Source organism: Sceloporus undulatus, chromosome 2 (genome assembly GCF_019175285.1).
Source record: "Sceloporus undulatus isolate JIND9_A2432 ecotype Alabama chromosome 2, SceUnd_v1.1, whole genome shotgun sequence".
Lineage (NCBI taxonomy): Eukaryota > Metazoa > Chordata > Lepidosauria > Squamata > Phrynosomatidae > Sceloporus > Sceloporus undulatus.
In genome coordinates this window covers 222,943,495-222,967,752 of record NC_056523.1, presented here as the reverse complement: position 1 = coordinate 222,967,752, position 24,258 = coordinate 222,943,495, and the positions used below count along the sequence as shown (strand labels likewise).

Here is a 24,258-nt window from a genome sequence, read left to right as displayed (position 1 = left end):
TTAGCTTACTTGCTGTTCACCGCTATGATCTTTGGAATAGCGGTATATAAATAAAACAAATTATTATTATTAATTACTGATGCCTGTTTGTCACTCTTGTGGAAAGCCAGTCTCTAGGAAGTACCACACTTCCTGCACTGGATGGCCCTTGCGGTCTCTTCCAACTCTATGATTCTATGAAATAATAAGGACTGAATATTCCTCCACACACAGTAACTACATGCATACAGCCAATTAACACACCAGACAGAAAGCTGAATGGAACCTTTTGTGGTTTCCTTTGTGTTGGGGGACTTGGGAAAAGCAGTCTCTGGGATCATGCAGTCATTTCAGCTTTCACCTGTACTATGAGAGTAGTACAGCTTAGATTCTTAGCTTAGATTACATTCTGAACCTATGGTGCTTGGATCCCAGATGGTTGCAATGTCCTCATTGGACTTTTTCACACGGGGACCTATGTTCTTTCATCCTGAAAATGGTTAACATGTTGGCATCCCAGAAAAGCAAGCAAATTTGCTAATGCTTATCACATACAGAACACAACAAGGGGTTAAAAGCACATTACATAGGCAAGGAAGTGTGTAAAGTGCGAATTTGGGTTGCAAATGGGTGAGGACAAATCCTCATTACTAGCTTAGAAATACCTTTTCTGCACATGCTCCAAACTGTCATTTCCACAAATGCAGACACACACATGCTCCAGAGAGGGAAGGGAAACCGGGCAGGAAAATGCTATTTGCCACAGAAGCTGTTTCAGAGAAAGGCAGGCTGAAGTTTCGCTTTGCAAACTCCCATAAAACTACACACACACACACACACACACGCTAGAGAGAAAGAGGAGGTGGCTGGTCCATAAACCTCCTTCTCCAGGACATATCCTCCATTTCTCCCTCCTGTACAGGAGGAATTCCAAAATGTCCCCTCTCTTTGCCTCCTCCCACCAGCTGTTCCCTGCTGCAGGAGGAAGGGGACCAGCCCCGTGAGGGAAAGAGGGGTGTGTATGTGTATATATATCCCTTCAAGAACCAGGCTGCCTCCCTCTCCTTGGCACAGCAAAGAACCCTGGGAAATCTGGAAACAGGAAGGATCTGGGACATGGTTTTCAGACTGCTGCAATTACGTGAACAAAGCAAATTCATGAATGAACTGGAAATGAAAACCCAGTATTTTTGCAAAAATGCTTACTCCCTGATTCACCTCACTTTGTGTCTGGATTCAGACTGGTTTGTGCTCAGTGTCATCTGAAAAGCAACTGCGAAATTGTTCCTAATGCCTGGATGACCCTACATTGTGACCAGTTTAACCTTCCAATTTTCTCCATGTGAAAAAGTCCCCAGAGGGTTCTTGAAGGCTTGAAGGCTGCTCGGCCCATCTTCTCCCCACAGTGGAGCAGCCATATAGCAGCAGCCAAGGCAAAGGCTGGTTGGCTGGCTGGCTGGGCCTCTACATTGCTGTTCAATCTGCTCGCAAACTGGTGGGAAGAAGCAAGGGGAAAGTCTTCCCTCCCTCTCCAGAGCCTTTGAGGGAAAGTTTAACCTATGGCATAATTGTTCAGTGTTGGGTAAGGCTTTTATATCATCGTCATCGTCATTTTAAATCTTGAGTTAAGTCTTGGGGGTCCATAGCAACAAAGTACATTTAAAAAGGGTCTCTGGTAAAGAAAAGCTTAAGAACCACTGGCCTAGATATGTGTTAGGGTATATTACATGTTCTAGAACCACAAATCCCATTTAGGGTTGCAGATGGAAATGTCCAAAACAGTAATAATAATAAATAATAATACAATTGTCCCTTCCCTTACGTGGGGGATCCCCCCCCCACATAAGGGAAAAAATGCGGATGCTCAAGCCCCATTCAAATTAATGGGGCTCGTGCCTGTAGCAGTGCGGCAGCAGTGCGTGGGGTGTATGCCACAGGAGTGTGCACCATTATTTTCTTCCAGCACATGGCTCCCTTCCTTCCGGTGCAGTTTCCAGTGTATGCTGGAAGCCGAGTAAAATGCACCCGCGTTTAACATGTACGCACTGTAATAAAATATCCAGTACTTCTATGGTGCTTAGGAGTTTAGATACATTACTTTAAAAGTATACATTGCCTTAAAAGTTCCTACAACAGCTTTATTATCTAGGGCATTGTTAGTATGCACTACTGTAGGTTGGAGGGGAATGGGAAAGATACTCAGGTTGACAGTAGCTTGCTTAAGGCTTCTAAGGTTTTGAGCAGACAGGGCAAAAGGAGCAGTCCCGCCCCGATCACTACGGGACCATAATGACCAGATGTTGTGGTCCAGAGGCTGGCTGCTGCTGCAGTCACAAATTTGCCGTGGCAAGGGGAGGATAAAATCTGCTCCTTTTGCAACTGGGTTTGGTCTGCCTTATATAGCCCCAGTGCAGCTTCTGCATGGTTTGGGGGTGTGCGCTGCCTAAACGTCACCCCCCTCCCCAATGCAACCCAACAGCAGACCTTTTGACCCATCTGTTTTGGGCCCTAGCATGTTCATTGTTCATTGCTGACAGTCAAGTTTAAACAAGGAAGTTCATGTTCATAAAAATGTCATCATTCCAAACCATTGCTTATGCTTGCCAGGGCTGATGAGAGCTGTAATCCAAGAAGACCTGTGGAAGTGCACACTTAGAGGCGTAGAAGCAACTCAAGAGAGGCTTGCTATTTGAGTTTTCCTTTCTCCAAACAATTATAAGGATTGGCTTACTCTAAAAGGCCATGATGTCTACTCCACTTGCTAGAAAATTCCCTACTTCCCTGTGTTCCTTATGTCCACCTCCCTAAAGCCTACAAAAAGAGGCACATCATCACCAGCACCACTACCTTCATCATTTTTTATCCAGACCACTTATACCAAGGTAGTTAACACTCTGCTCACCTTGTCCGTTTTCACCTTGGTTATCCACCATCTGCTGGTAATTTTCATTGTAGTTCCCAGCTTGGTTCTCCTGGTTTGAGTTGACACTCATATCCTCACCATCCATGGAAGACCAGGCCATGAGGGTGGCTTCTGAGATAGCAAACTGTTCCATCACCCCTGTATGACAGACAAACACAACAGAACAAAAGGGAAAGGATGACCAGAATTATTCTACATCTCTTCCATCAGGTGTTAATACTTATAATCCTTGCTGCTTCACCTCTTCCTCTTTCTTGGATGTCTCACTGCCCAACCAACGAAAGTCCCTAAGGAACTGGAAATACAGTCCTGGCTAGTATGGTCCAGTTTTCTGTAGTACTGCCCCAAACATCGGGTAGGTTCCAGAACTTGATATTTTAGGAGATGACAAACCTAACCCAGAGTAGCTACTATAACCTGGTCTCATGGTTGGAAAAAAAAGAGAGAATATTTTCATTTTAAGTATTGAAAACATGAGGGCAGAAATTAAACACTTTATCACCTGATCCAGGTTGCCATTGCACATAGTTAAGAAACATGGGTTGGAGAACTGAAAATAGTCTCACTATGTGGCCTGTACTGAGACGCTATTATGTTGAGTCCACATTTCCAACAGTGGAGGCCAAAAACTGGAATCTACAGTTATATATCTGGCTGATTTGCAAAGCCTCCAGCTCAAAAGTGTCTAACAGCAACAATTTAAAAACAGCCCCCCCCAAAAAAAGTACATTGTATTTAGCAGAAAAAGTGCATAGTGGAAAACAATGCTTTGGAAGGAAGTCAGAAGTGGATTTTTATATGAAATGATTTCTGAACATCATTCCGGTTCTGAACACAAATTTCTGGGCTCAGTAGGTGCTCAGAAGTACTCATACCTAAGCTTCTGTCTTGAAAATCAGAATCACAAGAAGCCCCTTAGCCCCCTCAAGCCATCTATGCAGTTCAGGGGGAAGATGCATTCCAAAAGATCCAGATGTCTCAGCTAACCACAGTCCTGGCTCTCTTTCCTCAGTCCCTTCCTTCCTTCTCTACCTCCATCAAGAAACATATCCTGATAGATCATGAAAAAGTGGTAGCGTACCTGCAAGGAATCGAGCCTCCTTTTCCCCATCACTAAGGTCAGAGTAAGCATCAGCATCCTTCCGTACAGTTTCATGAGTATGGATCTGTTGCTGGCTGGCGCCTTGTCCCCAACCCTGCCACTCAATCATGTGTGCGACACGACCCTGGCCCATGGCAGTGGGCTTGGTGACATGATCCTTCATGCTGCGAGATATCCCTAAGGCGCCAGACATTGAGAAAACAACAAGGGGCTATTATACAGCTCCAGAGCCATTTGCCACACCATCCAAAGGACAGATCTATTTTCACTCTCATCTCCCCACCTTCCTTGCATGAAGAAAACAGGTCAGAGTCAGGAAACAACTGGGATACAGTCTCAAAACTCCACTCAGTTACCACCTTTTCATCTGTGGACAGTGCAACCATTCATCATAATAGAGGAGCGAAATGAACTGGACATCAAGGGACTAATTGCAGCCATAATATGCAGACAGCCCTCAATACCCACAGATTTTTTATCCAAGGATTCATGCATCCACAGATTGAAAATATTTTAAATATATATACATTCCAAAAAGGAAACCTTTATATTGCCATTTTATATATGGGTCACCAACTTACTGTGCCATTGCATGTAACAGGACTTGAGCATCCATGGATTTTGATATCCACTGGAGATCCTGGGACCAAACTCCAGTGGATACCAATGGCCCAGTGTAATCACAAGTGTCTTGTCATATTCAGTAATTAATTGTTATGGGCCAAGGTAGACATTGGTTAGTTGTGTGCAAGTAATTAATGTGCATGCTATTTAAACATGTAAAAGGGAACAGGATCAGGACCACAGTAGGCAGGGGAGGGGTTGAGCCCTTTTTCCCATGCCTTGCTTTTGGTAACAGTCACCTACAGCCCTGAAGCTGCTCTTTGCTTTGGAGACATTTTCCATTGGCACTAAAGAGTGCTTCTGGACTGATGCAAAATGCACTTTGCTCTGGATTTTTGGCCAAGCCATGACCTGTTACAGACTGCCAAAATAAAGCTGCTTCGGGTCTCTTATGCCTATTTAAATGATGCATGTACCTAAGAATCGGAAGCTGCATCAAAGCTGCACTTCAGTGCTTAGGAATGGAGGTGGGCTTGGGCGAGACCTCCGGACTCTTAGGACCCAGCATCATTAAATAGCATACCTCCAAAGAGACCGAAGCACCTTTATTTTGGCAGTCTGTAACAGGCCCATGAGACAGGGGCAGGAGTGTGTGTGCAGGCAGGATGATAAAACTTACAAATCTTTAGGTTGGCATAAGAACAATTTGAAAATACGCCCTAAACTAATGGCCATTGTTGTTAACTGGCTTCATATCACCCACAACTCATGACACAACCCACAACCCTGTGGATAGACACCTCCAGATCCCCTACATCCACTCTCTCCTTGTTCCTGGAAGTCCATGTCCATGTCTGTCAGAGTGAGGACCAGAATCCTGGACAATCAATCAGTCAGCTTTTTATTGAAACAACTGAACTTTATTGAAGGCTCCAAAATCAGCGCGATGTCTCATCATCTCAGCTTCTAGGCTGAGACTGACCCCTCCCCAGCAAAGCAATGCATAAGATCCCCCCGAATCCAAAGCACTCCACCTCTAGCAAAAGCCGCACAACAGGACCCCTCCTTCCCAGCACTAGTTCCCATCCTCCATCCCTCCTCTAGAAAACGAAACTGCATTCCAAGTCTCTGCAGGCCAGCCTCTCAAGGACACTAGATAACTCACACCTGGTCCAGCCTAGTACTCCATATCCCCATCTCTAAAAGCTATGCAAAGCGCAACCCATCCCCCCAGCATCCACAGTAGAATACATCTGGTAGAATACTACAGGATTCTAACAGTGTCCCCCTGATTGAGTCTATCCATCTGGCATGCAGTCTTCCTCTCTTGCTGCTATCCTCCACTACTAGCATTATCATCTCTTCTAGTGATTCATGCCTTTTCATGATGTGGCCAAAGTATGACAGCCTCAGTTTCATCATCTTGGCTTCAGAGAGAGTTCAGGCTTGATCTGTTCATCTGTTTGGCTCTCCACAGTATCCTCAACACTCTTCTCCAGCACCAGATCTCAAATGCATTGATTTTCTTCCTCTTCACCTTCTTCACTGTCCAGCTCTCACTTCCATACATGGTGATGCGGAATACAACAGTTTGTACAATTCTATCTTTAGTGCTTAATTTTATATCTTTATACTTTAGGATCTTACCTAATTCTTTCATCACTCCTAGTCTTCTTCTGATTTTTTGACTACAGTCCTCATTCTGATCAATGTTTGATCCAAGATATAAGAACTCTTTAACTATTTAGATTTCTTCATTGTCTACATTGAATTTATATAAATACTCTGTGGTCATTATTTTTGTTTTCTTTATGTTCAGCAGTAAGCCTGCCTTGGCAGTTTCTTCTTTAACTTTCCTTATTTATTGTAAAGTTACATAACACAGTAACTATATGTATTTTTGTACAAAAGTTACTTAGATATCTCTTTGAATAGTCCATTTGTACTCAGCTGCCTCTCTCCATTCTTCATCTTCTCTAAGTTTATTGAGACACAGCATTCTACTAACCTTCACAAACCTATGGACAAACATAATCTGAAATAAATTTTCTATTATCAGAACTTGGAAAAGTGACTTTTTTGGAATACAACTCACAGAGAAAATGAAACTGCCAATGGCCTGCTGTTTCGGGGATTCTGTGGCCCTGTCTGCATGGACCAAATAAACTGCTCCCGCCCCCACCTTGCCACCCTCTTGGTGGTGAGTCTGGACAATGCATGGCCCAGACTCTGAATCTGGTGTGAACAGACAGGACAAGGTCCAGCTCATTCGACACCAAACCCAGGGTATTCCTCTCTTAACATGCATTTGAAACATTCCCTGTTTGCTCTGGAACTTCCTGGAAGATCCAAACCCTTTATCCTGATGCTGGGTGGCTTTTTCAAAAGCATCCCTCTGTGCCACCCAGAGCATCCACCACCATTGCTGCAGGTTGCTCATTCTGAGGTTAGAACCAGGCACGCAGTCATGTGATCATGGCTGGGTGCCATGCTCTGACCCCAAAGTGTTGTGTCATGCTGTAACAGTGGATGTGCTGGGTACAGAAGCAGGATGCACGGGACACCCAGTGTTGGAATGGAGAGCTTAAGATAATGAGAAGTTTGGGCTAGCTCTGGTGCCAGGATATTCTGGGCTGCCCCTAGAGCATCCAGGACAGTGCAGACAGGACTCAGGTGTGTCATCAAAAACTGTATTTTCCCCCCAGATCAACTTGTTGTTATAGATAAAGCTGAGATTCTAGACAAACTACTTAGTTACATAACTACCTTAGTTACACAGTCATATAGTGTCTTCCAGCTCACCTCCTTTCCCCAATTCTGATTTACCAGGCAGCAGCCACTCAGAGAGATGGGGCTCTGTTCTCCTGTTCATCAGGGTGAAGCAGACTGGCGTTTGCGCCACCCATCTCAAATAAGCAATCTTTGGTATGGCAGTCAAAGAAGGATCCATGTCACAATTCCTTCTCGCATCAGAGATCACTTCTAGCACAAGTCGACAGGAGAATAGGGCTCCGTTGCTCACAGCAGCTGCTGCCTGGTAAATCAGGACTGAGGGACGTCTTACATTCTCTACATATTCCCTATTGTTACAGTTTTAATTCACTAAGTTTTTTTCCCCTGAGATGTAAAAAGTACATTTTACACATTATGACAGATCCATTTGTTTCAGCATGAAAATTGTTCATAGGATATTATTCCAAACAAACAAACATGGTGAAACAGTTCTGTGACAGAAGAGCATTTGAGAGAACTGGTTACTGAAGTCTGGTATTGGAAGTACTGGGGGATAAAACCAACATTAGTAAAAAGTGAGAAGGTGTGAGATTCAAAGGTTTGTGATCCTCACCGGAGAAAGATGACTTCGCAAGAGCTCCAATCCCATATGCATTCGAGTTTCGCTTCAGCTTAGGAAGGATGGAGGTTGTATCTTCCATGGATAGCTGAAAAGGTAGAATATATTAAAAAAGAACAAGTATGAGGTGGAGAAAAGGAGATATTCCATCTCAACTTTTAAGAACACAAAGGATTAAGAAGAAGAAAATGGAAGGAAAGGAACAAACAAAGATTTAAAATTACTAACAAGCGGATGGTGGGACTGTTGTGCTTCCTCAGATAAGAATTGCCCATGTGACAGAATTATTTTGGCACATTGTCATCATTTGTATTTTCTACAGCAAGCAACCAAATATCTTGGTTCATAACTGATCTGTGTTGAGATAGTGAAAGACTCCTGTTCCTTTTGCCAGAAATTCATTAAAATACTGTATATGGGGGAGAGGAAATAAAGGCAAAATGGATCTCTCTATATATTAAGAACAACAGCAAAAATAAGAGGAAACAACAAAAACAAAACAAGAATGATTAACTGCCTGGATAAAGATAGGATTGACAAGGAACAAGGTCAGCAAGGAAAATTTAAAGGTGAAGCTAGGTGTGTGTCCAGACCTATCTATCTATCTATCTATCTATCTATCTATCTATCTATCTATCTATCCATCTATCCATACACACACACACACTCACTCACTCACTCACTTTGCCTAAATTGGCTTAGAAGGGCAGAATTATAAATTACACAAAATGGTGAAAACTGATCACTGTCCTGTCTTCTCTCTTGCACAAGAGTTTAGAAGTGACCAGTTGCAAATAGTTTAGTACTTATAACTAATTCTGTCTTTGCAATAATTAAGAGCCTTATCACACAAGAAGTGGAAACAGAGCAGGAAGATAGCAGCTTTTTCTATGCCTTACTACATGACATCGTAGTGCTTCAGTTTTCTTCCCACAGGAGGCAGTTGTAAAAGCGTGTCTTTTGTCAAACAGATTTTTCAACGAGAAAAATGACACGCTTTTACAAACATCACCTTTGGGGAGAGAATTGAAACCCTACGATGCCAAGCAGTAAGGCAGGGAGAAATCCGCTACTTTCTGGTTCTGTTTTTACATTGTTTTCTCATGGGATAAGGCTGTAAGGAAAAAATATGTCTTATTTTATCTGTAATATAATGAGAGGAAACCTCTTGTCTTTTTGGGTATAACTGTATGTTTTACTTTTATAGTTTCAGGGGCTGCAAGGCTTCAGTATTTAGATGTGTCTTACATCACAAACCAGCAGTTTGTAGTATACAGATTTTTAATGTAACTAAAAGTAAGCAATTACATTTGAGAAATGTGAAAATAAATAGTTATTTTTTAATATAACTGCAATATGACTGAATGTTTGGGGTGTGTTTTTTTTAAACAGTGACTTACCAAATTCTGTGTCTTTCCATAATTCGTCATACAAGTTACTCCATGCCCTGATGCTATTATACTGTTTGTTTCCTTACCTTTGCTTCACAGCACTGGTTTCTACTTGAAGGTACAAAGTGAGCACAATGTGATGTAGCGGTCTGAATGTTAGACTAAGGCTGGGAAGACCAGGGTCCAATTCTCCATTCAACCATGGAAACCCACTGGGTGACCTTAAACAAGTCATACTCTCTCAGAATCAGAGGAAGGCAGTGGCAATTCTCCCCTGAATAACTCTTTCCAAGAAAACCCTACAACAGGGTCACCTTAAGTTGAAATCAATGTATGGCATATGACATAGATAACACTGTCGGGCAAGACATAAGTTAAACAATATATTACAAAGGATAAGAGGAAATGTATGAGAAGAGGCTACTGTTTTAAACGACACCTTTGTGTACTTAAAGTATATGTTTATCCACATTCTCCTATGATTTCTGAGCATTCATGTAGGGTTTGTGTCTATAGTGTAATGCTTTTGAGTATCCAAACACTTGTCACAGGGATTAGGATTGCCTTGAGATGTCTCCATGGGAATGTGAAATGGCTGCTATTATTCAAGGTTTTTTAAAAACAAAAGAAAACAAAAAGAAACTCTATCCTCACCCTGGATAGCTTAAGACATTATGATGAATCAGTAGAAATGCACAAAAAGATTTCTTTATTCTTTTCCTAACGAGAAAAAGGACCTGCTAATGCAGAAAGAAGTCTGTGATGATAGGTGAGGTGACAAAGACCTAGTGGAAGCAACCATAAAAAGTCTCATGGAACTACAAAAGCTAATACATTTGGAATGGCATAAGCATTTGAGGAATCTGTTGTTTTTGTTGCAACATGCTAAACACTCTGGGAAGGTCGGAGTATCTTTAAGACAGTAGTGCCTTTTTGTGGAAAAGAAGGAGCAATATATGAATCATCGGTGAGCTGCATGGTGATAGGATAGGACATGTATAAGAGTGGGCTTCAGGACTTAGCTCACTCCACAGCGGTTGCCTTTTTTGCTTGATTGGTGTTTGAATCTCCCAGTCTGGATGATTCATCTCCCTGTGGCCCAGTTTAACCCAATTGAACTGTTGATCTCAAGTGGGCCCAGTGCTGGTGGAACTGGGGTCTGTATTCAGCAGTTGGCAAGAGCAGTCCCCAGCTATGCTTAGAGCATAAAGTAGGGGAGGAAATCATTCATCCCCTCCAGAGGTAGTTGAACTTCAGTCACCAGGATCCCTCACCAATCAATGCCTGTGCTGGCTAAGGATTATGGGGTTTGTTGTCCAAAAGCATCTAGAGCTGTCAGGTTTGAGTGCTGGACTACGACTGGAGACTAGGGTTTGATTTCTGGTTCAGCCATGAAACTCACTTAGGCAAGTCACATGCTCTTAGCCTTAAGAGAAGGCAATGGCAAACTTCCTCTGAACAAATCTTGCCTAGAAACCCCCATGATAGATTCATCTTAGTGTTGCCATGAGTCTGAAATGACTTGAAGGCACACAACAACAACAAAGCATCTGAAGGCTGCATGGCCCCATACTTTGCCTAAGGTTTCTGCTCCTGCTAAATAAGTCAAGCAGCCCAAAGGTAATTTCAACAGGAATTTATGATTCCCATATAAATATGAAAGGATGTTTTTCAGTATTTTTAGATGAAGGCATGGTTCTTCTTCATTTACAAGTCCATCCAAAATGTTTCTAGATATGATAGCTTTTAAAAGTGGGATTCGAGAGACAAATTTCTTCAGCAGTTAATAGCTAGGATAGCTTAGAATGGAATTTCTCAGTGGATAAATGTTTGGAATAAACAGCATAAACCATGGCCAACATTAATGATCAATATCAAATCTGTGTGTTTGTATCTGTATCTTCAGGTGGCCTGTTGCCTTTGGAACACCATAGATTTCATAGGGTTTTGTTAGGCAAGGAATCCTCAGAGGTGGTTTTGCCAGTTTTTTCCCTCTGAAATATAGCCTAAAGCACCTGATATTTGCTGGCAGTCTCCCATCCAAGGGATGACTCTGCTTAGCTTTCAAGATCAGATAGGATCTGGTGTTTTAATGTATTTAGGCTACTGAAATAGAGGGGGGGGGCGGAATATGAGAGTGAAAACATTTGTGCTCCATTTGGATAATTCTGTAAGCCATCTGATTATTATTATTATTATTATTATTATTATTATTCTCATATCCATGTGTTATCCTTTCACCGTGTTAAATTTTGCCCTGAATATTTCTTGGAGGACATAATCATAAGCTTTTGCATTTCAGTTAAAGCTGGCCTGCAAACCTAAATTCACATCAAAATGACTGAAGGCCAAACAATGTCATGTTAATCATGTTTTTAAAAAGCATGCTTAGTGATACAGTTTCTATTTTGAAGAGAAAGTTGCACTACAGTCCTGGTTTGGGTTGGCTGACCCACCACTTCCTCAGTGAAAATCCCCACACACCATTGAATGCTTATTACAAATAGCATGTGTCTGTGTGTGTCTCTCTCTCTGTGTGTCTGTGTTGAGAGGGGAGTAGCCATGCAGGATAATTTTTTCCCCAACTGAGAAATGGCCGATGGTGCCCTCCCCATCTGTATGCTAAGTAGAAGGACTTCAGACCATGGAGACAAATCCAGCCCTCCTGATGATCCACTCCAGCAATCTGACTTCCCCACAGCCCTTTCCCATGACCTCCATATGTGATGGGTTCCCAGCTTCTGCTAACACACTTTTCCTGTTCTGATATATCTCTCATAAGACCTGTCTGCATGGGCCAGGATACTCTGGGGGCAGCCTGGAGTATCCTGGCACTGCAGCTCTTCTGGCCTGCCCCCATTAACTGGCCCTCCATTCCTACACTGTGATGGTGGTCTGCGGTGGTTTGGTGTGATGTCTGAACTAACAATCAAAGGGTTACAGCCACTGCCATACCCCTACCCATCCAGCCCTTCTGAGACAGAAAAGAATTTGAGAAACCAAGTACTGAGAAGATCAAAATATTACAATTTAGATCCCAGGGTCTGGTGTTTACCCAGAGATTTTCCGGTTCATTGTCTTGGTTATTGGTTTTTAATGAATGTTTTTATGGATGTTATTGCTTTTATTGTCTCATCCTTTTATCATTTCAACTGCTTACCAAATCAGTTTTCATTCTGAACCACTTTGGCATTTTTTAAAAAAATTAACAGCATTATATAAAAGTTTGGGACAAAAATTAAAAACAAGATGGAAAAATAAAAAAGAGAAAACTAATTAACCCCAAGCCTTGGACTGACAATTCCATATTTAGAGCTAAGCCATGAGTTGAGTTCTACGCTAATGCAAACCATTTGTTGGCACAATGTCTGTACTGAAATTGGCAGATGAATAACCAGTTTCAAATACAGTGGTACCCCGGGTTACGAATTTAATTCGTTCCGCCGCCGCGTTCGTAACCCGAAATCCTTTGTAAGCCGAAAAAGCCATAGGCGCTAATAGCGAAAGCCGCGATTTCGTGCGAAAAAGCGCCGAAAAGCACCAAAATTTTTTCGTAACCCGAAATAACCTTCGTAACCCGGAACAGTTTTTTTCTATGGATTTTTTTCGTAACCCGGAAATTTCGTAAGGCGGCGCATTCGTATCCCGGGGTACCACTGTACATTTAAAAATAAGTGAATTAAATATGGTACCTTTTAACCTGGGAGAATAATGATGCAATATGAAAAACTTGCTATCTAAAATGTATGATGCAATCATGTACTATTTCTGGAACCATCACAACCAAGAAAGATTGCCAGATTCTGCTTGGAAATTACAGTACTGCTCTGCTATGGAAATGTCCTGACATGCCAAATTGCTGCATTCTTGAACCCATGAAGGCACCTTTAAAACATTTAGGCTGCAAATCTATGTACACTTTCCTGGAGGAAGCTCCATGGAATAGAGATGCACTGTTAGCAAGATAAATATTCATCGACCCACCTGCTTAAACCAGGGGTGGGCAACCTGCGGCCCGCGGGCCGGATGCGGCCCGCCGAGGCCTTGGGACCGGCCCCAGCCCGGTCCTGCCGCCGATTGCCACTGGGGCCTTTGGGGGGCAATTGTCTATAGAAGCCTCAGAAACATGCATTTATATTAACATTTTTTAAAAAATCAGCAAATTTTTTCGCGTGTCCTCCATTTTTTTAAAAAAAGTGTCTTCCATTTGAAAATTTTGTCCTACATTTGTCCTGGTTTATTTATTTATTTATTTATTTTTAAAAATAATTATTTATTTTTTGGCTTCGGCCCCCCAGTTGTCTGAGGGACAGCAACCCGGCCCCCGGCTCAAAAAGATTGCCTACCCCTGGCTTAAACAGTACGTGCAGATCTTGGAAGCAGAGAAAACAGGCAAAGGGTGGGCTTTCTGCTTCTTTTTCCTTTTCTCCTAATAGTGCAAGTAGTGCAAAGCAGGAGAGAGGGGCAAGGAATGTGCAAGCCTCATCGGGGGCATTGCGTGAAAACATGTCTGGCCATTCATATGCCTGCAGGAAAGCCATCTGGACAGTTTGTGTTTAATCAAGGAAAACTACATCTCACTCTACATGATGTTCAGAAGACATGCAGGTAATCATTATGCCCACCCCAAGGTATAAACCAAATTGTGCCAGTAGCACTATGGGGCTCTGCTATTTGCTTCAACATCTATTGGTAGCAAGTATTCCACATAGTCAGACAAACAGAGCCATGCACAAGAACCCCTTAGGGGATGATGGTTGTACTTACATTAATGCCATCCCAGGAGAAATCTGCCCGTGTTTGCTATGGAGAAAGAAGACAGCAAGTCAGTGATACATAGGAGCTCTCCTTCTGTGGCATGCACCTCTCTCTTCACTAGCTAACCCAAGTGGATACTATATTTAATCAAATAAATGCAAGATCAGTTCAAGTGTGAAGGGCATGGACATTTGGGAAAGAAAACCCTGGTCTAATTTGTCCCAATGGTCATAGCTGTATGCTTGGTTACTATCTATTACATAAAGTACAGGACAGCAGAGATACAAAGAGAAAGAGGGAGGGAAGGAGAAATGTAGACATACAGAGAGGATAGAAGTATGTATATAAAAAAATTCACTGAAAGGAGTCCGGCTGTGCTCAAACCCCTTTGGTCTTTTGTGGTTGAACATCAGATCTCTTACACTAGTGGGTGTGCATTCAAAGCAGATGCATTTATGAGATCAAATGCTTATTCACAAAACCGTGGATGGATAAGAGCATACAGAATTATGGAATAACACAGAGCTTTCTGAGGGCTTGAAGCCATCTTCTCCCCTGCTGCCACTCCACGTCTCTTCTGTCTTCTTATGCCCCTTCTTGCTCTCATAGTTTTGCTGGTCCTAAATTCTCTTTCTGGACTCTAGCCTCTTTCTTTACCTTACTCACCACCCTTTTTATATTGTGACATCTTCCTTACACAGTGCCTAGCCTGCCAGTTCTGCTTCATCTTAAAGACTACTATCTGTCAAATAAATGCCTTCTCTCTGGTAACTGGGGGCCAGGATGACTACATATCCTAACTACAAAGGAGGATAAGGCACTGCAAAATGGAGGACATTCAAGAAAAATGTAGGGCTTTGCGAAATAAAAGCTAAAAACACTCATATAAATATAAATTCCTGCTTCCTAGTCATGCTCAATGTAGGATATGTCCTGGAAAAGGAGGACATCTGATCACACTGCTGGGGGCTAACTGAACTGCTTCTCATTCCTCCCCATCCTGGCTAGGTCTTTCAGTTCCACTTTTGTTTCCCTTATGGTCCTTTCCTTGTGTCTATGCTTTCAATTGAAATGTTGCAGCCCTGGATTGTTTCAAACAGTAGCATGAGAAATCATGACTGAAGAAGCTGTCACAAGCTGCATGAGAATGGAAATGAACATTTCAGGATTTGAAAGCCACAATGACACATCTGAATGAAGATCCCATTTATCCAAATGCGGGCCCTGATTATGCAAACCTATCATATAACCAGTGCTAAGAAGTCAGTGGAGCTTCGAAAGCTTCCAATGTACATCATTGGCTGGCCAATAAAGGCATCATTGTTTTGCAGATTTTGGATGTTATTGTATGTCTTAGTTGTTATGTTTGTGGGTTATTTGGTCTCTCTGTTTAGTCTAACTGATCTAGATGGAAGAACTTTTGTTTTATGTGCAAAAGGTTGCAAGTTTTCAGCCCCTTGCCATTTCCATGTTAGAAAAATCTCTGGTAGCTCAATGCGGCAGAAAACCTCTACCCGAGACTTTGCCAACAACACTCAGACAATCCCTTAAATGACACAACTTAGGCAGAAGTTAAATAACAAGGAACAGCTTATTCACAGATGTCTTTTCACAGCAAGCACTGCTTTCTGTCAGCACTGCACTTTAGTTGCATCCACACTGCAGAAATAACCCAGTTTGACACCACTTGAACTGCCATGGCTCAGTGCTATGGAATTCTGGGAATGGTAGGATTGTAGCATGTGAAATCGTGAGTAAACAAGATGTCATATACTGCATGAGAATGGAAATGGATATTTTAGATTTGAAAGCACATTGGCACATCTGAATGAACATCCCATTTATCCAAAGGCAGGCCTTGATTATGCAAATCTATCTCTTAACCAGTGCTAAGAAGACAGTGGAACTTCGAAAGCTTGCAGCATGCATTTTGTGCACGAAGGTTTGGCTGGATGCCACAACAAACTGCCATTTCCAGAATTTCATAGCACTGACTCATGGCAGTTCATGTAGTGTCAAACTGGACTGTTTCTGCAGTGAGAAAGCAACCAAAGCAACCGCTTTTAACCCTTTCTGAACTATGTTTGACTTGCCTTTCTCCTTCCAGATACTTCTCACTTCCAGATCCCATTTCAGACTCCAACCACAACCTGTTAGCATCTTTCATTCTTCCTTTCACCATCCCATTCTGAGGGCTGTAACAGGTTGCACCATGCTGTCCATCACAAGGCACTAGCTGCCAAACTAGCAAATACATCTGTATAATGAGGAGAGGTGGCATCATTTTTGCCGCTGAGGCCAACTGAGTGGATGAATGTTGGATCTGGGCCACATGCATGGGTTTGGTTATACATACCGGTACTCACTCTTACCCCATATTGAGGAATGCAGGGTCAAAGAGGTTTAAACCTCCCCTCCCTGTGCACTGCCATCTCCATCCTGTCTCTGCCAACCAGCCAACTGGCACTTAGTACAGTTTTTTCCCTGCATCAACAAACTGGAAGGATGAACCATTATGGAGGAAAGTGCACAGGAATGACTTTTTCTGTGTTATGCTTTCTCCACATAACAACAACAACTAATTATTTCTTACCCACCCCTTCCTATGGATAGAGACAGGGAACAACAACAATTAACAGACACACTACATCAATTAAAACACATCAGCTAAAACACACATCAGTTTAAAAGGATAACTAAGATATACACACATGTTAAAACAATTCACATTTAAAATTCATCATTTAAAATTTACAATGTAAGAATCATCTGGATAAGCCTGCCAGAAGGGACTGGTGTCCAATACTGTTTTAAATTCAGACAGTGTATTTAGGCATCTAATCTCTTCCAGCAGGTCATTCTACATTCTGGGGGCATCTGAAGAAAAAGTCCTCTGGCTGACATTTGCTAACCTAGTCCTGGCTGACTGGAGTAAATGTCCAACAAAGTGTAACTTAAATTATACTCCATTCAGCCCAACAAACTACTGAACAGCAGCATGTGAATGGGATAGTAAAATAGGAAGTAATAGAGAAGGAAAGTACCAAAGAAAAGGTAGTTTTACATCAATGTTATGCAAACTTGGAGCAACAGGAGGAATAGCTAAATCGCTTGATACTAAAGGCTGGGAAGTCAGGTTTAGAAATCAGAATAAGAAAAGGGTAAGAGCATTATTTTTAATCCAAGGGGAAAAGTTTGGTAAATTTGAGAAAAAGAAAGGAATGTGGAATGGAAATAAAGGCCCGTTACAGACAGGCCTTAAACTACGGACTCAGTCTGTACTAGGGTTAAAAAGGGGCGTCGCTTCTGGATGCTCCTAACTCTAGTACGGACTGAGTCCGTACAAAATGGTGGCGCCCCTTCCACATGGGGGCCACCATGACGACATCACGAACGTGCCGCCTCCAAACGGGGTGGCGCAGATGTGACCTTGTCACGCCGTGCGAGGGTGCTTAGTGCGCCCTTTCGGCAGAGCAGGTTTGCGTCGCTGGCACAGCCTTGTGAAGGCTGCACCACCGACACAAATCAGAAAGGGGCCGAGCGGCCCCTTTCTGAGAGTCCCCGCCGCCGTTGGGGTGTCCTTGGGGCTTGAAGCCTCAAGGACACCTCTTTCCAGGCCGCGAGGAAGCTGAGGCCCCGATCCGGCAGGGAAAGGGCTGGTTACAGGGCGGTCTGTAACGCACCAAAGTCAAGGAAGGAACGAGTAAATGTCAAGAAGTTAAGGGGGAATAATTTGAAAGTTTGGGTAAATGTTAGAGGGGCTAACAAAAGTGAGAGGATAGGATGACTGGAAGGTTGAAAGGAAGACATCTAAATAGGGAAAGAATGAGGAGGAAAGGAAAGGGAAACAATAAAGAAGAAAGGATAAGGAAAGAGAATATTGTGAAAGGTAATGAATGGGAGCAAGCAAAGTGAATAAAAGAATGTGAAATGAACAAAGTAAATTTGAGAAAATATGTAACATTAAACAAGAAGATAAAGATGAGTGGTATAAGATGTTATACAATGAACAGGAGATAACATGTTGAAATATGAGTGTGTGTGTGTGTGTGTATCATGTAATTTATTGTATTTGTGTGGTTTATTCAATAAAATGATTATAATCCTAAAGAAAAGAAACACTGAACAACAGGAAAAAGTTTGGCAATGGCAAATCCTTTATTCAGCCATGGTTAAGAATTAACTACCTGGTAATCAAATGCTGGAACTCAATGGTGACTTTATTGTAAGTCAATCTTCCCTAGATGGTTACATCATTGCAAGAAGACAATTATGAGAATGGAAATGGTCTTAGTATTGCCAACTCCCATCTAAACCACTGGAAAAATGGTTTAGATTGGGATTTGTCCAAAGTATTTCATGGAAACATACTTCTGGAACTACTTTCACTTCCAGTTGTGGAACTACCTTTTGAACAAGGTATGAACAAGGCTGGAATTTAAAATAAAGGTTCCAGAGTGTACTTTTTGAACAAGGTTTATTTAAGATTGCAGCCTTGTTGAAACTTTATTCAAAAAGTAGTTCCACAACTTGAAGTGGAAGTAGTTCCAGCAGTACAATGTTTCCATCAAATACAAAACAAAAGAAAGAAGGAAGAAAGCAAGAAAGGGGTTTGAAAATTATAGCCTAATGAGCTTCCAGAAGTACATTTTAATTTTTATTTCATCTTTATTTAGGCAGGCATTTGGTGGATGAATATTACTTGTGTTGTGTCATATGCTGTAAATGCTTTGTATGGTTTTTACTGGTTTTAATTATATGCTTTTAATTAATGTTTTGATATTAATAATGTTTATTTTTTTAACTTTTGTAATCAATATTTTTACTTCCAACTTTTTAAATTATTGTAACCTGCCTTAATCCCATTGTGGGAGAAAGGTGAGATATAAATCTTTGAAATAAATAAATAAGATCCCAGCCAATCTTAAAACCTTGTAATTCTGGAAACTCGTTATGCTATAATTTTCAAATACTTTCCCTCCTTCCTTCCTTCCTTCCTTCTTTTTTCTTTTTCCATAGTAGGTTGTTGTTATCCACTGGAGTTTGGTTCCAGGACCTCTTGTGGGTACCAAAATCCATGGATGCTCAATTGCCATTAAATACAGTGGCATAGTAAAATGGTGACCCATATATAAAATGGCCAAATCAAGGTTTGCAATTTGGAATGTATACTTTTTAAAAAATATTTTCAAGCCATGGATGCTTGAATTTATGGATTCTTGCATAAAGAATTCATGGATAAGGAGGGCCGACTGTATTTTAGCTTCCAGGTATCTGCTGGCATCTAAAATAAATGTTCCAGAAAATTCTTACCGGGTCCAAAATAAAAACAAACCACTGTTGACAATTTAGGACTCAAGATCCCTAAAATTCTTACTGGATCGAAAATAACAACAAACAACTGTTGACAATTTAGGAGTCAAGATCCGAAACGCAAACAAGACCCTACATAAGGATCCAGACTTCTCTTCCTTTTTGTCAGGAAGGCATCGCTATGCTTGATGGCTGACACGCTTTCTGGGAACATGGAAGAGATGCTCACCTCAGTGGAGGGCCGGTGGATGCTGCTGCCATGGAGTGAGCTGGTGCTGTCCATGTTGATCTGGTCCACATCTTTCAGCCCTTTCCAGTCCACCGCAATCACTTCGTTTCCTGCAGCCAGACACACGAACAAAAGGTAGTCAGAGAGTTCTTGCTGCCCTCACCACAGATTTCATATCCTTTGCACTGGCGATGCACTGTGTGAAAACAGGAACCATGGATTCAATGGGGATCTCTGGGTCCACTCTGCATAAATAATCCAGGTCAGCCCCATTTTAACTGCTTTGGAGGTTTTTAAACAGAGGTGGGATGGCCATCTGTCAGGGGAGCTTTGATTGTGTCTTCTTGCATAGCAAAATGGAGTTGGATTGGATGGCCCTTGGGTTATCTTCCGAATCTATGATTCTATTATTCTATGCCATGACTCCACACTATGGAATTCTGGGATTTATAGTTTGTTGTGGCACTGAGCCATGGAGAGGGTTAAATAGTTCACAAAACTTCAAATCCCAACATTCCATAATACTGAGCAATGGCAGTTAAAGCAGTGCCAAACTGCATTATTTCTGCAATATAGATGCAGGCAAAGGGAAGGAAAAAGTGCTGGCCAAGTTTGGGTACAGTTTGTTAGAAAGTGTATGCTGAAATAAATGGTTTAGCCTTAAAGATACCACAAAACCAAAGCTAAAAGATCCCATCTGATCTTGGAAGCTAAGCAGGGTCAGTCCTGTTTAGTACTTGGATGGGAGATCCCCAACAAACACCAGGTGCTATAGGGTATATCTCAGAGGATGGAACTGGCAAAGCCACCTCTGAGAACTCCTTCCCTAAAAAAAACCCTAAGAAACTCTTAAGTTGCCCTAAGTCAACTGGCGACATGAAGGCACACACAGACACACAAACTAAAACAGCAACCTGTTTGAAGTTTATTAAATGTTACTTATTTTAAAACATTGGCTGTTCAGTGATTCCAGAAAACAAACAAGACTTGCCATTCCATTTCTTCCCACAACATAAGCTCACCTCCCACTTTCCTCCATCACAGATGCCCCTGAATAGAAATTGAAACATGGATATATCAGTCATCTGCTTTTCTCCCTGCTTCTCATGTATTCTTAAGGCAAGCTGTCCATCTATTTATTTTATACTTACTTAATGTGTTTGTTTATTGCCTCTCAGCTCATTATAGCTTCCAAGGCAATGAATGCACAATGGATTAAAAGAAAAATTAAAGCATTCTTTGACAATGGGCCGACATATATGTTGATGTTAACTTTGACACCGCCTTGGATTTTTTCCCCAAATACAAAATCAGTTTTAAAAGATCTGTGAAACAATCCTGAAGATGATGGGAGATGGCTTTGTGGCATTTCAGCAAGTAGGACTGTACATAGCAAGCTTCAATTACAAATTGGCATTATTTGTTTTTCTTCTAAACATGATCCTAGAAAGAGCTATGTCTGTATATATAACCTGTTAAGTTTCCTTTCATTTTTTTAAATCTATGTACAAATAGTATACATTTGCACACCTCCATCTGTACACATCCATAGGAGAACCAGCTCGGTGTAATGGTTTGAAAGTGATAATTAATTTTATATCTTTCCTATGTAGGACTAGGACACTGAGAGACTAGAGCGCAAATCCCTGCTCGGCTGTGGAAATCCACTGAATGACCCTGGATAAGTCACACATTCTCAGCCTCAGAAGATGGCAATAGCAATCCCACTCTGAATAAATCTTGCTGAGAAAATGCCATAATAGGTTCACCTTAGGTTGATCACACATTGGAAACGACCTGAAGGCACACAACAACAACGCATCCCTAATGCCAAGGGTTCAAATTGCAAGTGTTGTGTTTTTATGAATCTGTGGACAGACAGCAGTTTCAATCAGCACAGATGAGGTACTTAATCACACAGATGACCAATCTGTGTTTGAAAGCACAGGAGAATGCAACACCATAAAAGCAAGAAATGTAAATACACCATGGAAAATAAATCCACAGGCACTACCTGTATAATTCATGAACTTGAAGACATTCCAGAGGCAGTCAGAGAAACAAGCTCAAAAATAAATCAGCCATATGGTGAGTCACACACTTTCAGCTCCAGAAAACCCCGTGATAGGGTTGCCATAAGTCACAAATAACTTGAAGGCACCCAACAAAAATGGAAAAGTTAAACAATAGTAATAAGATAAAATAAAATAAAAATGATGACAAGACTACAGAATGGGTAGATTCAATTGTCATTATAGTGAATAAATGTCACACGCAAATATGAGCTCAGGAGGTATGATAGAAACAATCTCAAGATAACCTTTTGTATTGCATAATGCAGAAGAAAACACAAGGATATTTTCGCAGGAAAAAGAACTTCAGAGGCAACAGTCAAAGGTGTGTTTTAATTAATTTAACAGACTACATAAATTACTCAGGCTACGTAAATGTGGCACACTTTTTGACAATTTTAAATACTGAACTGTATTTAAAATCAGCCAGTAAGACTGCCAATAAACCTGAAAAATTAGGCAAACACACGCTGAGATAGAAAAACTCTATAGCCCTCAAAGGAAAATAGGGCCAAAAAAATTTATGTCAAGTCCAGCAGGATACCAAGTTCAAAAATCCATACTTCAGTAGTTAAAACTCAGAAAACCTCTAAGAAACTAAAGATCCAGTCCATTGATTTTCATTGTCAGAATTAACTGACAAACGTTAACATTGCCTAATTAAAGTGCACAAAATTTCAAATTCCTGGCGGGTTTAATTCTTATTCATTATAATTAAAAAACACATTTCCCCATCTCGTTTCCATACTGTCCCTTCTGTGATATCACAGCCAGATTATTTTCACAGATACAACCTTGAACAGGCTAGAACAGGGGTCGGGCAACCCTCCGGCCTGCGGGCTGGATGTGGCCCGGGAGGCCTTTGAGCTGGCCCTGGCTCCTCCTGCCGCCGCCGCCACCGCCTGCGGCTTTTGCCCGCTCTGGGTGCCGCCATTTTGGGGGAAATGGCGGCGCCCAGGGCTCCGACGGCGGCACGGCCTCTGGGAAGCCTGTGCCATCGCTGGGGCCCTCCAGGAGGGCTCCGACGTGCGCGCGGGCCTCTGGAAAGCCCGTTGGCCTTCGCTGGTGGCTCCAGGAGGTTCTCCGGCGGCGGGCCCCTGGGAGGCCAGTTGCCATCGCTGGGGCCCTCCAGGAGGGCTCCTGCGACGGCAGCGGGCCTCTGGCATCAGGGGCCGGCAAAGACGGGGAGGCCTCCAGCGCTGGCGGTCCCCGCCTGCTCTTTCCCGGCCTCTGACAGGGCCTGGGGCCCCGTCAGGGGCCAGCAAAGAGGAGGTGGCCTGGCCCCTGGGGGTGGAAGCTCCACCCCGGGGGTGGAAGCTCCGCCCCCAGGGGTAGGAACTCCACCCCGGAGGGTGGAAGCTCCACCCCCGGAGGGTGGAGGCTCCACCCCGGCACACGGCCCCACCCCCAGTGGTGGAAGCTCCGCCCCAGGGGTAGAAGCTCCACCCCCCGGCTTTGGCGCTCCAGTTGTCTGAGGGACAGCAACCCGGCCCCCGGATCAAAAAGGTTGCCTACCCCCTGGGCTAGAATCATGCTTGCCTCCCTCCAGTTGTTATCTCAGCACCTGTGTCTGAGATCACCATGTCTCAGCAATAGCCTTTTCTACTGTATAACCCAGTGATGGCGAACCTATGGCACACGTGCCAGAGGTGCCACTCAGAGCTCTCTCTGTGGGCACACATGCTGGCGCCCTAGCACAGAGTTTGTCAGAGTTTCTTACTCTGGGACATGGCTCTTTGCAATAAATAAGTGGGGTCTGGGTTGCAGTTTGGGCACTTGGTCTGTAAAAGGTTAACCATCACTGGTATAACATCACACTAACTTCCCAACAGTTTGTGGCAGGCAAGGTACATCTGGAACTCCTGATATCTTCTCATCTGGGGCAAGTCATTTCAATGCCTAGTATAAGAATAGACTCTGAAGGGTCTAGAGGTCAATTTTCCATCCCTGGGGCATAAACACAACTGCATTTTATTCTTTTAATGAGTAATGTGTTTTAATACAGTATCAGTTTAATTTTTTTAATGTTCACTTTTGTATGTTTTTAATTCTATTTTTTTACAATTGCAAGCCATGCTGAGTTCAAACTTTGAGGGGGAAAAGGGAGGAGGAGGTCTCCATCCACGCATCTGTCTGTCAATCTTCTTTTTAAAATCAAATCCCGGAGTGATCAGACAGCCCCCCACCCCCTCCAAAATTCCAGTTTGGAGGGAGTGGGGGGCCTCCATACCTGCTGCTCCTGGAGGCTTCCAACGATGTTAATATCACCTTCTCACCCGTCCCTATATTTTTGATGATGGGCATGGAGGTCAGGGAATCAGGGGGCTCTGGACCACAAAATCGGCTTTAGGACTGTCTGTTGTCCATGTCATATAATATATGGCATGACATGTATTACAGAGACCTGGTTGGATGAGGATGTGGGCAGGGATAACTTCTCTTAGCTTTGCTCACCAGGATCCTCTGTGCAGCAGCATGCAAGATCCAGGAGGGCATGGAGGTGGAGTTGCAGGGATTTTTCAGGATGCTATCTCCCCCAGCCAGGAGCTCTATCCCTCAGTCTGCAAGGTTGTTT

General features: G+C 42.6%; 1 protein-coding gene across 6 annotated transcripts in view; it reads right to left on the bottom strand.

The window, feature by feature from the left end:
- FAM131B (family with sequence similarity 131 member B) overlaps positions 1-24,258 on the bottom strand; it is a 94,939-nt gene that overhangs the window by 13,038 nt on the left and 57,643 nt on the right. For 4 of the 6 annotated variants that reach the window (XM_042450039.1, XM_042450036.1, XM_042450035.1 and 1 more), the window contains exons 2-6: positions 19,612-19,721; positions 14,079-14,114; positions 7,915-8,008; positions 3,984-4,190; positions 2,882-3,040 (exon numbers count right to left, since the gene is read on the bottom strand). In XM_042450039.1, the coding sequence (XP_042305973.1) occupies positions 2,882-3,040; positions 3,984-4,190; positions 7,915-8,008; positions 14,079-14,114; positions 19,612-19,665 (550 nt within the window). In that variant the 5' untranslated portion in view covers positions 19,666-19,721. The remainder of the gene's footprint in view (positions 1-2,881; positions 3,041-3,983; positions 4,191-7,914; positions 8,009-14,078; positions 14,115-19,611; positions 19,722-24,258) is intronic. The other 2 variants (XM_042450038.1, XM_042450040.1) reach the window with 1 other exon arrangement.